The sequence below is a fragment of the Leopardus geoffroyi genome, chromosome A2 (assembly GCF_018350155.1).
Source record: "Leopardus geoffroyi isolate Oge1 chromosome A2, O.geoffroyi_Oge1_pat1.0, whole genome shotgun sequence".
NCBI classification, from domain to species: Eukaryota; Metazoa; Chordata; class Mammalia; order Carnivora; family Felidae; genus Leopardus; species Leopardus geoffroyi.
Window position 1 is genome coordinate 41,500,334 of NC_059331.1, and position 15,893 is coordinate 41,516,226.

The 15,893-nt window shown below is 36.3% G+C and overlaps 1 protein-coding gene across 3 annotated transcripts in view; it reads right to left on the reverse strand.

Moving 5' to 3' along the window:
• Nucleotides 1-226: 226 nt before the first annotated feature.
• Nucleotides 227-15,893, reverse strand: part of CNTN3 (contactin 3) — a 348,839-nt gene continuing 333,172 nt past the window's right edge. For 2 of the 3 annotated variants that reach the window (XM_045493570.1, XM_045493568.1), the window contains 3 exons: nt 4,785-4,897; nt 3,981-4,149; nt 227-2,202 (listed from right to left, as the gene is read on the reverse strand). In XM_045493570.1, coding sequence (XP_045349526.1) covers nt 2,096-2,202; nt 3,981-4,149; nt 4,785-4,897 — 389 coding nt within the window. In that variant the 3' untranslated portion in view covers nt 227-2,095. The remainder of the gene's footprint in view (nt 2,203-3,980; nt 4,150-4,784; nt 4,898-15,893) is intronic. The other variant, XM_045493569.1, reaches the window with a different exon arrangement.

Sequence of the window (15,893 nt, forward strand, 5' to 3'; positions counted from 1 at the left end):
CTTAACTGACTGAGCCAACCAGGTGCCCCAGCAAGCACCTTGCCTTAAACTGTAGATTTTACTAAGTCAGTGGTGTCTAAAAATAATTTTTTAAAATGTCCTCTTAAAAGATGGAAAGACTAAATTTTGGCTGAAAAAATATCAGCATAACTATTATGGTGCCCCCCTATTTCCCCCCTTAAAATATTCTTTTTGACCATACCACAATTAATCATGCAGGGGCCACTGATTGATATAAATTTTATTTGAATAATAGAAAATAATACATACAGATAACCATAGGATACACACACAGAATTTAAAGATAAATCTTATACTTTTCAATATGAAACAAAGTACATATCTCATGGAGATATATTGCTACAAATGCCAAGAAACAATAATCATTTTGAAAATGGAAAGTGTAGGAACATATTATAGGAATTACTAAATAATAAAAAGGTACAACTCCATTACATGTAGCGTAAAATTCAGGTATTGGAGAAAGCGTTTCCCCACTTTTTGACTGGAAATAACAATGGTCATATGAAATCTACTAAGTCATTCAGATTTTTTCTAGATATATACAGTATATACAGACCTTGCACAGAAAGTTATAAATATTTTTCTCCTTTGTGTATAATGACTTTAATCTTAAATGTAATCTTTAAACATAAAGTAACACTTCATGATGATACCAGAATTTTGCTAATTTTTATTCTTTTTTGATATCTGAACTGTTGTCAAATTCTGATATATCTGTAAAGAAGAACGAGTTCCTGCAAAATGTGACATTGTAGGAAAGAAGTACAAAAATGATTTTCCAATGTCTAACACTCAATCTGTCGATTTTCATATATTCTTTACATATTGCTATGAAGTCATGTCTTCACCAATCTTTTGAAAACCACATATTGAAAGACTGAGTCATACATATCAAAGTCAGCAGCACTGCCATGGTTCTATTACAAATTTAACTCAGGAACTAAAAAGCCTGCCAGACTCACTCTGATAGACGGTTGGATTTCATTAAAAAACCATCTCCACCATCCAAAAAAGAGAGGGCCTCTTAATGGAATCAGAAATTGGAAATGAAGAATTGTGTGAATTTTGTTTAATATTTGAGTTGAGATTCAGGTCACTCCTTATTTTCTCCACTGTGTTTTAATAAAACCTGAAAGCTTGTCCATAGATGTGAAGGAAACAATTACTATCTAATATTTTTTTTTAATATTTGAGAAATAATAAAATGTGAACATTTCAATTTTAAAATATCAGTGAACAAAAAAAGAAAGCGTTACCCATAACGGAATGCAAACTTAAAGAAGCGGCTGGTTCTTCTTTTATATAGTTAGGTAAATTCCTATTAATATTTTGCACAGACCCAAAATATGAGGGGTAGCAAAAACACTTTCACATGTCCTTCTGTATCTCTTAACAAATAATTTATGGGGCACAGGCAGGTATACTGGGCATTATTTCCACGTTTTATAGATGAAAAATTGAGAACTAGAGAGAGCAAGAATCTCACAACTTTTTTTGACGTAAACAAAACAGCACCGTTTCCACCTCTGGTGTAGCATTTTTCAACATTCTTGTGAGTCACATGTACCCTCTTCCAAGCAAGGTAGCAAGGTAATTTTTAAAATGTATTTTCACTCTTGAGTATTTCAAAGGAGCATTTCAGAATAGTACTGATCAAGTCTTCCAACCAATGCTGTTATAACGGGGAAATAACATTTGGATTAAATAAGTTTTTCCACATTAAACAAACAAACAAACAAACAACAAAACGTGTGTGGGCATATGTGTGTGTATACACATGAGAGCATGTGAGTCTATCGAAAGGCAGTGCTCAAAATCATAGCTTACGAATATCTTTATCAAAAGTCTAATGTAATTAATATGTAACTTCCTTTGGTGTATCAAGTAAATATTAAGGCATTTCAGATTCCCCTAAAAGGATTTACTGGTTTTTTTTTTATTATATTCATATTTTACCTATAGAAAGTTAAAAATACAGAGTTGAAAAAAAAACATGCATAATCACTGCATTTCATGAAAGCACTTTTTTTGTAACCAATTAACTTTCTAGTAAACAATTAAAAAAAAAAAGTTAGTACCGCCACAGGGCATTTACAATGAAGAACAATACTACAGGTACGTAACTGGACACAGCGTGGACATGTGAGATGGCTGAAGTAGAACCTCTTGCGTCCATATCTGTCAAAGATGATAAACAGCTCATTAATAAGGATTGTACCAAAATAAATCATCAGGGCAAAAGTAATGCCTCTGCTATCAAAATCAAATCATACCACGAACCCAACCTAAAACCCTGAGTTATGATTAATCCTCATTTTATTTGTCAGTGTTGCCTATATTAGTTGCCAAGAATATCTCCGAAAGCACCGACGTATTTAAGTTTTTTAAGTAAATGAATCTAGGCTGTGCTCATCTAGTATTATTTAACTTTAATTGAAATTGCAAAAACAACTTAATCACTTTGAAAACAATTATACTCTTTTGAGATAATTCAATGGTTTAATTAAAGAAAGCTTCACTGGATGAGAGTTTAGAAAAATCTGTTGGTTTCTACTTTATTCATTTCTAGATAAATTATTAGGCGTGATATAAAACATCATCTTTAAAAAAAGCAGTCAATAAATGCTCCATTTTCCCAGAGATGGCCTTGTCTACACTAGTCTATGCAAGCTCAGCAGACAGCATATGTCAGATGAAAAGGCTACTCTTGACTCAGCAGCCCTAAAATGTGAAAATAGTGGCTGTTTCTGCAAAAGCATAGAACTTACTCCTTTCAACAGTTACACTCTGGCCATATTATAATGTTAACTCTACATCTTGCAGTAATGTACGAATACGAGCATGTCTTTTTTTAAATTTTTTATTGTTTGTTTACTTATTTATTTAGAGAGACACACACAGAGTGAGAGTGGGGGAGGGGGAGAGAGAGAGGGAGACCAAGAACCTGAAGCAGCCTATAGATTCTTATGCTGCAGAACTCAGTTCTGAGATAAACACTTTCTGCTTTCATGGGATAGTTTAATTATTTGCTTTAGTCTAAGTATGGCATTCTTTATGATTTCACATAAAGATAAAATTCTTCCAAGTTTCCATATCCCTCTTTCTCGTTATTTCCTAATGATGTCAGTCATTTTGTTTTCTAAGATTAAAGAGAGAGGTTTTAATCTTATTTCCAAGACTACAGGCTAGGCCACGCCCAAGGGAAGGGAACAGGGTACAAGGTTTTTAATGTCACTAAGAACTACAGATTAGGATATGGAGACAAGATGGCTTCTACCATACTTAAATGGAGGTCCCCAAACTCCAGATTTGGAAATTGAAAGAACAAATAAAATTTCTTTTACCACTGTCACTGATAAAATATGTATGCAAGTCTGTTCCCCTTAACTCTAAAAGTGTAATTTCTATAGTAAAATAGGTTTACTTTGGATTTGGAAAAGAAAAGTTAGTGCGAACCTCCTTCGAAATCAGAAACTGAGACTTGTTTTTGAAGTGTCTTTTGGTTTGGTCAGCGGTTTATGACCTTCACAATGTTAGATTTCCCACTTTTCGAAGAATTGATAAGATTCATCTACAATTTCTAGGAGGCAAACTAAGATCTTAAAACTAGTTTGTGGTTTTAACATTGTCCTTGAGAAATGCTTAAGAAATTGTTTTTTATAGGCAATCCAAAAGCAAATTTAGGCATTTCTCATAATGAGGAAAAGATTCAAATTAATAAAGTTCTGCTAAATATTTTTTGATGTCTTTTCTTTCTGTTATTACCTTTCTTCATGTTTTGTATCACTCCTGAGAAAGTTTTCTTGCCTTCATCTCTCCTATTCCAAAATCTTCTTTGCATTTAGATGGAGGAGATGGTGGGGGAAAACGGACAGAAGGGCACTGACTGACTCACTCTTGGAGGCTCGTAACACTGGTGTTATCAATAAAGTAAGTGTTGACTTTGACCAACTTACTGGTTATTCTTGGGATCCTGATCTGTTCGCTACTGGTTCCATCTCCTCCGTCTGTTGTGGCCTTGACTTCAATAATGTAGTCTTCTTTAATGGGCAACAAAAGTTCTGCTGAAGTCTTATTTGTGTTCAGCACTTGTACACTGTTTTGACTGCTAGTCCTATAGAAAACCTGAAACACACGAACAAATACACTCATTTCTTACATTGCCTACTCTTCCATTTTTCACAGAACTGATTACCTGGATGTTACTTCATTTACATTGTCTTTCTATACTCACCAGAATATAAATTAAATTCATAGCTCTTTCCATGGGTCTTAGACTGGGGGTTAGCACATACTAAAATCATCAAGTCCTCAAAATCAAGGAGGTAAGGAAGACGGAAGTGAACTTCTTCTGTGGAAGAGTTCATCTAGGTTGGGCATTTGTACGGTTGGAGAGATGGGGCAAGCCCCTACTCTATTGATCTTGAAAACCAGACCAACAAATTAGAGCCAACACTTTCAGTTGCTTTTTAAGTAGTATATTGGGGTTTGTCAGAAGTAATAAATTAATTAACATTATGAACAATTTATATTTTATCCCACATCCCTGAATACCCAGAATTACTTCCCTTTTATTTATATTTAAGAAATCAGATATTTGGGGAGGGGGGGAAGATACCCTTTTCATAAGAAGTTGGTATCTCTATGTCAAAATTAGATTACAGCAACCATATTATCATAGTTAGAAAAACCATTCGAGCCTAGCTTCCCTTGGAAAGTTCTGCCAGGAATAGGAAAAGAAAGCATTGCAAATATCTTACTTTATATCCCGTTACTTCTGATTCATTCTCCATTGCTTTAACTTGTTCCCAATTAAGTAACACTTTCGTGTCTGTAGCATTCCAAACAACATTTCCTGGTGGCTGACTGGGAGCTTGAAATGCAAAATGAGAAATTAAAACAGATTTGAACATGAGTGATATTTTACACAGAACATGTAAATGACACTTACAGGAGGCTTACAGAAGTACAGCAAAGTCTCTTTGGTAATACGTAGCATATAGGTGGAACCAGAAAAAAATAAGAGTAGCTAAATATCCTTTTATTTTATTTATTTATTTATTTATTTATTTATTGTTTTATTTTTAATGTTTATTTTTGAGAGAGAGAGAGAGAGAGAGAGAGGGAGAATGAGCAGGCAAGGGGTAGAGAGAGAGGGAGACACAGAATCCAAAACAGGCTCCAGGCCCCGAGCTGTCAGCACAGAGCCTGATGCAAGGCTCCAACCCACGAACTGTGAGTTCATGACCTGAGCCGAAGTCGGATGCTTATCCGAATGAGCCACTCAGGCGTTCCTATTTTCTTTTCTTTTTTTTTTTTTTAATGTTTATTTATCTTGAGAGAGAGGCAGAGAGAGAGTGTGTGTGTGTGTGCAGCAGGGGAGGGCCAGAGAGAGTGAAGAGAGAGAATCTCAAGCAGTTTCCACCCTTTCAACACAGAGCCTGACGCAGGACTTGAACCCATGAAACATGAGATCATGACCTGAGCCAAGATCAAGAGTCAGACGCTTAACAGGCTGAGTCACCCAGGCACACCACTAAATGTCCTTTTAAAAACACTCTTCAATTAAATTGTGAGATAATTCATTTCATGACATTCATCATATCTTTTAGGATATATTTCCCTTGTTGCTGTGGGTCCTTTTCTGGAAACATGTTGATGGTGGAGATAAATTCCTTTACCCACCACGAGAGGGATGCTGCTTGTTGCACCAATAAAGGCAGGCAGTGTGACCATTTTGACATATAGACAGAGGTGAAGAGAAATTGCCAACTGAGTAAAGACACACAAAATAAAGTATAGATGATTTTTAAGCCAGCTTTGTGTGATGACACAGGCAAAATAGGAGGCAATCAAGGATAAGGGCTACTTATATTTATTTCCATGAAGTTAATACCTATTCACGTGAAAAAATGTAGCAGGGAGAATACATGTCACTCTTCGTTTTTCAAGTTTTAAACCAATTTTTGAGAAAAATAAGGCAAGACCCGAAAACATTAATGAGAATTCCCTTAGACAATGAGTGAAATTCCCTGAGGTTTAAAACCTTGGATTCATAGCTTAGTTCCCTCTCATGAACTCCAGTTAGTAAACTATGCCGGGCAAAGGGGTTCAACAGCAACACAGACAGAACATTAAAATTCAGTTTCTCATCAAGCACAAAACAAACACAATTTTATCCATGTGGCAACAGCATCACAGTTGCCCAAAGCAGTGCTGAAATACGCTGTACTTGTGGATTTAGCCACACAATGTGATCTGGCTAACTGAATCTGTAATGGGAAAATTATATAAAATATTGGCTATGCAGAGAAATTTCTAAACATCATTGACTCACGCCATGAGGGAAAGACGGCTGAACCTACAGATGGGAAGAGTTCTCCAGATACATTTACGTGACTAATGACACCAAACAAGATTGTATTCCCTGCAGATTCTTTTGCTTACTGTCCGCTCTTGAACACTATTCTACACTGACTTTTCAATTTGCGATCTGGCATTAGTGACGGCTTCAGGTCAGTTCAGAGAGTTCAAGCTGTATTGCTTTGATAACAAAAAATATATATAATGGCAGTTGCTTACGGTTGAAATACTAATGACCATGTTCTGTTGTTTCAATTCAAATGATATGAATGCACAATTGTTAGGACCTTTTCTCAAAGTCTGATTTCCTGTGTCCTGACGGTCCTATAAAAGGACAGGTTCATTTGATGCAACTCAGATAACACAGGCAGCATAGTGGTTCTACCAAAAGATGTGTGCCCGGAGATTATAGGAAACTTGAGTAATTTGGATTGAATCATCTATTCCAATACTAGTCTCATAGAAGAAATGACTGCAAGTATAACACTGAGAAATATCTTGTATCAGTGCAAAAATAGATGAGTTGAATGAGTTCAGCCTGAATTGAATACTTCTTAAATACACAGGAAGAAAAAAGAAACAGGAACAGGGGAAAGAAGACAAAATTAAGGTTTGTTCTGGGTCTGATTACCCTTATTCTGAATCACATCAGTTTTTCCTGAGCATCAGATAATCATGTACACTTTCATAACTTTTGCTATTTTTAAAAAGAGGACTTGACTTAAAAAAAAATCTAATTTAGCCTCATCCCAAACACTAATACTCACACAATAATTGGCTTAATATCCTTGTTACATTCTTATGGTACCCTCTAAAGTAAACGAAGCATTTTTAAATGTAAAAAAAAATATTTGTGAACCACCCTGAAGTCATCTCTCTTATCACCACTGATAAGAACGACATCATGTGGAGGGGCCCCAGGGTGGCTCATGGGAAAAGAGTTTCAGTTTTGCAAGATGAAAGACTTCTAGAATCCGTTACACAACCACCAATCTTAATGCTACCGAACTATACATTTAAAAATGGGTAGGGGTGCCTGTCTGATTCAGTCCCTTAGGCGTCTGACTGTTGACCTCAGCTCAGGTTTTGATCTTGGGGTTGTGACTTCAAGCCCTGCATTGGACTCCATGCAGGGCGTGAAGCCTACTTTTAAAAAAATGGGCAAGATGGGAATTTCATGTTATGTGTATTTTTACCACAATTAAAAATCAAAAGCAATAACTTGTTAAGAAGTATTATGTGGATTCAAACCAGCTCTGATTAATTCCAAAGTCTATGCCTCCCATATTACATTGTGCTGACTACCTGAGACCGTATTTAGCTCCTGAATGACTAATCACAGGTTTGTAAATGATGTAAAAGTGAATATGAAACAAGAATGTCACAAAATATGCTCAGTGCCCACTTTCACAGGAAAACGTATCATGCTTTTCCTGATTTCTCAGACAAAAGTGGGGCCTCTTTTCATTTACCTGATCCACTTTCTTCATGATCCTCATCAAAGGTACATTGTACACTGAGTTGTGGTTCTGTTTTTATTAATAGCCAGTTTTCCTATTAATCTGTAAGATCTTTGCAAGCAGAGACATTGTCTGGTAAGGTTTCTGACACAGACAAGTCGAAATGGCAGATTGTACTCACTGGCCCAATGCCTTGACAAGGGTGATATCAAATTCAATATTGTATATGACTGATGTTTTCATGTAAAAAGCAAAAACTCAAGGATTAAGGAGACACTTTTACAGTGTTATCAGAAAATAAGTTTGAAACCATTCCCTTTGCATTCCTAAGGGATGATTCATGCAATGAACATTCTGAATGGAGTAAAGATTCAGAGTAAGTATTAGTGAAATAATTCACTGTGACACCAGCAAGACAACATTTGGCTGGTCGCACTTTTCAAATGCAGCAGATCGGAATTCAAAATGAATTTTCCAGCTACGTGGTTGAAAGTTCTCCAAGCCATCCTAATAAATGCTATATGTCTATAAAGACAAAACTAGGACAGGTAACATCCATTGATCATCAGCCTTGAGACTTGAAATTGAATATGCCCAGTTGTACCGAGGCTAAGGTGATAAGGAACAGAACCCAAAGAAGAAGAAAACAAGAAAAACATCAACAACACTGGTGTATTAATTGAATACTTAAATGATTTATTCAAGAGACATCTATGTGTCAAGGGTTAAGAAAAAAAAAAGGAAGAAGGAGGTGACAACATCTGGAATAGATTTTGAAAGGCAAATATGATTTTTGCATGTAGAGGTGAGAGAGGGAAAGGTATCCAGCAGAGGAATAAACACCTGCCAAGACACAAAGGCAGGAAATAGTAAGGTTCAGTGGGGAGCTCAGTTGTAACTGGTTACAAGGTAGTAGGGAAGGGTAGGGATAGACCAGATGCAGTTGAAGACGCAAGCAGGAGCCAGATGCTAACGGGTCTAAGAGACCAAAAGAACTAGGAAAAGGGTTTTTCCATAGGCAATTAGGAAGGCGTTGATTAAGTAAAAGTAGGGAAGTGATACTATCAATTTTGTAGTTTCACAGATCAATGTGGGAATGGGGGGAAGAACGAGAATATTGGCAGGCATTCTGTTGGGAGAATATGGTAGCACTTAGCGTAAGAGAGAATTAAAGGTCTGCTCACACGAAGATGATTGTAGGGGAGTTGGAGGGATGGAACAAATGATATTTGTGGAGACTCAACAAGTCATGATGGCTGACATCATATGGGTGCTGGCAATAAAAACAAACCTAATTCTGGCTGACAACACAGACCTTGGGGAACAACATCTATACCTGGAAGTCCCTTCGGCCACTAATTTAATAACTTTATTGTGTGTTACGGATCCTTCTGAGTACAGTAGACAAAGAGATTAATATGTTCTCTGACTTCTACCCACAGGGTCTATCAGTGGTTCCCAAGGATCAATATTTCTACCATTAGAGATGATTTTAGATGGATGACATTTTTAATTGGAAATATTTAGATATTTTCACGTAAGCCAAAAAAAAAAAAAAAAAAAAAAAGAACTAACATCCATTTCTTGATTCATAGATATGATTCTCTGGATGAGGCCAACATTGATACATCTGTAATAATCTACTTTACATACAACACACAGATCATTAAAACTAGGTTCTAAACAATGATAAAAAACAAAGGTTATTATGAAAACACAAATCACTCCGATGTTTTCAGCTGTACACAGATGTGTGGTAAGCATCCCAAAATACACAGTCACAATTCAAACTAACTCTGACCTAAGGGAATACTTACTACAAATAATTCATCTTAAACTAAGTGATCAAGAAAAAAATATCACTCTACCAGTAACAATAACAGATAGTCTGATTAGCTCATTGCAAAACTTATCTTCAGGTATGCATTTTTTTTAAATAAGTTTACTTTTCTTTGCAATTCATTGTGCTCTTTAACTTTAAAACTTTTTCTATTCAAATAATTGTTTTCATTTTATGAAGAAAGTCTTATAGCTACTATCTTGTAATCAAGAGAAATAGTGATTTTCTGTTTATGGTAATGGTATAGTTGCTTTTAAGATAAATATATTTAACTATCAAATTAAATCTATTAGGAAAATAATCATACAGTTTGTTTGCACACATGGGTAAAATCATGCAAATATCATTGAGTGACTAGAGATGGCAAAATGCTGGGAAAATTCTGCACAGGTTGATTTGCTTATTCCATGATCCAGACTTCCCTTCTGCATCTTCATTGCTACTCATGGCTTCCATCCTTACAACATTTAGTTCCCTTGTATGGAGCCTTCAATGCTCTTCTTTTCTATCTTCCTAGGGTCAAACCTCAAGTATGAACGCTTTGCTTCCACAATCCCTTTAAAAAGGCTGCCTACTCCTGTGTGCCAAGAGTCATCCTGGCATGACACAGAAAAGATCTACCTAATACTTCAGACAGAAGCCTGGAAGCAATGTGGCCATTCACATGGCACATGTCCTGAACCAGCTTCCTAGCCTAACAGAAGCCACAGTGTCTCACATGTAAAGGAAGAAGAGCTAAGAGAGCAATTGTTGTATGACAACCTACAAGATAGTGAAATTGCTCTAGGACTGTCAAGCTTCAAATCAAAAGCTGCAAACTGAAAATGCATCTGCTAAATCCAGCTTGAAAATTTTTTTTTTGTCTAACCCATTGCACTTTAATTTTGCTTAGTTGCCAATATTTGAAAGTCAGGAGCTTTCCTCTAAGTTCTGGATTTCTGATTGTTAATTGCTTGTGTAAAATCAGATCAGAAGGAATGGACCTTAGGAATGGACCTAAGGAAAGACTGTCCCAGCCATCCACCCCTGCTCATTTCTACCTGTCTGGCTACTAAAGGTGTCTGACTTCACATTCTTCTTTTCTTTTATTTTTTTAAAGTTTATTCATTTATTTTGAGAGACACAGAGAAAGCAGGAGTGGGGGAGGGGCAGAGAGGGAGGAAGAGAGAGAATCCCAAGCAGGCTCTGTGGTATAAGCGTGGAGGCCAAAGTGGGGCTTGAACTCATGAAACCATGAGATCATGACCTGAGCAGAAACCAAGAGTCAGAATCTTAACTGACTGAGTCATCCAGGTGCCCATTCCTCTTTTAAAATAAACACTAGGAGGTGCATGGGTGATTGGGATTCTCTCTCAACCTCTCTCTCTCTCTCTCTGCCCCTCCCCTGCCCACGCTGTCTCTTTTTGTCAAAAAAAATTTTTTTTTAATTAAGAAAAAACAAATACTAGTTTAGGGTGGTTTATATATATTTTAAGGACATTTAATTGGCATATTTAGATAATTAATACATCTTGATTGAATAAAACTGTACAATGTAACTGGTTAAAAAAAATTTTTTTTAATGTTTATTTAATTTTGAGAGAGAGGCAGGGTGCAAGCAGGGGAGGGGCAGAGAGAGAGGAAGACCCAGAATCTGAAGCAGGCACCAGGCTCTGAACTGTCAGCACAGAGCCCAACGCGGGGCTCGAACCCATGAACTGTGAGATCATGACCTGATCTCACAACGGAGATGTTTAACCAACGGAGCCACCCAGGCATCCCATGATGTAACTGTTTAAACTTGTTATTTCTCTAAAGGCTTGAGGTTGTGGATGCTGAGGGAAGGATGAGAAGGAGGAAGGGTGTAGATACTGAAGGAAGATGAAAATGTAATTCAGGGATCTCTAGAGATCTCTCAGCTACCTGAGCTATATTCTTAGATCCTCTAGAAACATCTCATTCATGATCCTTAATATTAGCTGGTAGGGTCGACTGTTTTATTGTTTAAATTTTTTTGAGGTGGTTTAAAATCTTTGTAATTCCTTTGCCTCTTACTTCTCATGGGAAGATTATATTTATCTCACTCTCACAACATTCAGCTTGGCCATGGGGCCTGTGGTTCCCAGGGATGTAGGAAGAGATACTTCTCCTTCTCATTGGCATCTTATAGACATCAGGTTGTGTCATATGACTTCTTTCAACCAATGGAATGCAAGCAAAAGTGAAACGGGCCACTCCCAAGTGGCAGCTTCAAAAGCCATCACAGAATCTGCTTAGCCATTGTCTTTTCCCTCTGCCATGAGACTAGCATGGCCCACAGAGTGGCTGCTCCTTCAGTCTGGGCGCTGGTGTGAACACAACCTGGATCAGATCAGAATCATACTTGTAGTGGACATGGACTATGAATAAGAAAGGAACACTTGTAGTTCTAAGCCACTGAGATTTGGAGGTTGGAGACTGTGGCCTGTACTAGCCTAATCTGACTGGTATAGCTATTAATCAGTATTCTAAATAGCTCTGATGCACCACAGTACATTTTTGTAAAGGAATGGAGACACAAAACAGTACATATTAATATAACTTATCGATTAGGACTTCCAATTTTACTTTCCAGATACTATCTCATGCAGAAGCCCAACCCAGAATAGGCTGATTGAGTTCCACATTTTATTAGAACTTGACATGTGGTCTACATTTTTAAATTTTTGCTAAATTATATCTCAACTTTCACATGCTACAGATTTTTCCCCTGTCAGCTCAATTTCTACTGTTGATGGTATGCTAAAATAGAAAAAAGTCATAGGGGCACCTGGGTGTCTCAGTTAAGCTTCTGACTTCGGCTCAGGTCATGATCTCACCATTTGTGAGTTAGAGCGCCACATCGGGCTCTGTGCTGACAGCTCAGAGCCTGGAGCCTGCTTTGGATTCTGTGTCTCCCTTTCTCTCTGCCCCTCCCCTGCTCACACTCACTCTCTCTCTCAAAAATAAATAAACATTACAAAGGATTTAAAAAAATTAAAACATCATAAAAACGAATTTAATTTTGGTAGAAAGGTTGCCATATTTACAGCACAATACTAATTGGCGGGCTGGAAAATTATTTCACTAATTTCAAATGTGACAACAAAAAATATTACGTTGAAGAATTTTATTACTATTGTTCTTTAAGCACCCATTATGATATCCTCTGTGTATTTGATTAACAGACTCCTCAACATCAGCTTTATAGATTTCACATCGCCCGCATCTTCTTGTCTGCAAGCAAGAGATTACTATAACATTGCTACCGGATGAAACCAGGAATATAAGGCATGTCTACCAATAGGAGAGGGGCTAAATTGTGGCATATTATCACCATGGAATATTATACATACACTAACATACTTATGAAAACTATTAATGACATGGGAAATTGCTATGATATACAGGTAACTAAATATACAGCATACTTCTACTGTATAAAACAAACATTCTATAGAACTTAAGTCTGAAAAGAAAGCCCCACAATATTAATGATGGTATTTCTGAGTAATAAGATTATGGGTGGTTTTTATTTTCTTCTCTACAATTTTCTTTTTTCCCAAATTTTCCAAAATTAAAATATTTTATATAATAAAAAGTATATTAATTAATATTTATTAATTAACATTATTAACTTTATATAATAATTTTAATATAACTTTATACAGTATTTCTTATAATGAATATTAATCATAATTATTAATAAATATTTAATATTAATTACAATACTGTCCAGAATTTTCAAAGGTGATATGTCCATAGTGGTGACGGTAAAACTGGCATTCCATATTTTGAGCAAATATGGAATGTTAAGAACATATGTTTTCTGTGATTAATTATGCAAGATTAAGTAGATTTCTTAATTTGTTTTTGGCTCCTTGATGATAGTGAGATGAATTAATGACAAGTGGTTGTTCTTACCGAGAGCTAGACACTATACTCTGCAGTTGGGAGTTGAGTTGAACTTCAGCATCTGACATTAAACTGCTTAAGCACGTAACACTGTGCAGGAATCAGATCACCAAAAGGTATTTGCTCCAAAGTAATGAGATATATTTTCTTTGGAACCATTAGAATTATTGCAAGTAAACAAATGACTTATAATAGGAACGTGACTCAACTTTTAACAATACAACAAAAACATCTACTTCTTAACTCATCTGCAACCCAGGAAAGACTTTTCTTGGGGCCCAACCTGGAATGCCAGGGAAGAATATCTTTCTTTCTTTTACATGACTGGAAATTTCCTCAGTCAAAATATTTTCTTCTTTGGATAATAAAAATATTACAATTTGTAAACTGTAAGAAAAACATTTAAACTTTTCTAGAGAACGTGTAGGCAAGTGGAAGATTTACAAAAAAGTGACAAAAGTTCTTAGAAAGTAAAATTTGTAAGATTTACACATTTGGCCAAAGAAATTACTTGATTCTGTATTCGCTGAAATTCTGACTGGAAATCTGAGGAACACGCATTAGTGAACAATGTATTCTATAGCTATATCTGATCTGTGGTACATCATACACAGACATGAGTTGTTTACATAAATATCCGGGATGTGATACATAGAAAAGTCAACAAATAGGGGCACCTGGGTGGTTCAGTCAATTAAGCATCCAACTCTTGATTTTGGCTTAGGTCATGATCTCATGGTTTGCGGGACTGAGCCCAGTGTTGGGCTCCACACTGACATCATGGAGCCAGCTTGGGATTCTCTCCTCCCCACTCCCGCTCCCCCCCGCCCCTTTGCACATGCACTTGTGTGCGTGTGTGTGTTCTCTCTCTCAAATTAAATAACCTTTAAGAATAAAACCAATTCAACAAATAACATTAAGTCATCTAGAGAGAAATTCCCTTTACTTTTCCCATTAGCTTGAAGAGAAAGTTGGATTTGAGGATACTAGGTCTTTAACCTCCTTTCACTACTAACATCATAAACAAAGAGGAAGCAGGTTTAGAGGCCTGATCAGGGAAGAACATGATCCTAGTATTAAGAATAGAGAGTGACTTATTTTTTCATTGTATTTATTATTATTACTATTTAACTTATTATTTTGTTAGTAGCTGTTTATGGCAATGACACTAGTTTCCATACTCTGAAAGTTAGTTTCTGCTTTATTTTTAAGTTTATGAAAGCAAAAATTGTATGTTAATTTTTAAGAAAAGTTGTTAGGTGCATATTAGAAGAGGCCCACAAAAATGGCAAAAATTGAGAAGACAGATCACATATAAAATTTGGGAAACTTTGCATGGATATATTTCCTAAGTCATAATGTAGAGTGGATAATTATCTAATTAAATTATATATACAAAAATTCTAGAACTTCCAAATTATGTATTTGAAGCAGGAATATTCATTTTATCAAAAACCTCTGAAATATTCTTACTCATATTCTTTGTGTGTTTGTTTTACTCACATACCTTTTCATTTCCTGAGGACACACTTAATTGGTTTCCATAAATTTAGGTAATTGATTTTAGCTCAACTTACATGGATAAACATTGTATTTAGAAAAGCAAAAACTCAAGTGCAAAATGTTGTACTTTTAATATTATTCTGTTTTCTCAAGTGGACACACATGCATAATCATCACTGAAGGCATAAAAATACAGGTTCCCCTTGTTCCAGGGTGAGGTCTGGGTATGTGATTCAGGCCAGGCCTGTGAAGGTTTTCTATCAACTGGCTGTAACAACTGGTTCTGGGATAGGCCAAGAAGAACCATCCTTAGCTCTGAATGGAGTTATCAGGAAGGAGCGGTCTACTTTTCCCAGGGTGTTTCTTTGACAGAAATAAGCCTTGAGGTACTAATTGCAATACTTCTACCCTGAAAAGGGAACATGGTGAAAATGATTCCACCACTGAACAGAACCAAGAGATGGAGAGTCTTATCTGTTCAACAAATATTATTGGGCACCAACTATGATTACTTTAACAGTGGAGACAGAGCTCTGAGGATAAAGTTATGATCAAAACAGGTGAAATCTGTGCCCTGAAGGACCTTGCCTTCCACTCAAAGCAAGCCGGAGAGACAACAATCAAATAAATAAGGACAAGTTCCAGAATGTGTGGTAGTTGTCAGTGCTCTGCCCGAGAACAAAGCAGGGAAGGAAACAGTGTCAGGAGATGAGGGATGCACTTTTAAATATGGCGGTCAGATGGCACCGAGCTGGTATTTGAGCAAAGATCTGAAAGAGATGACAGAGTTA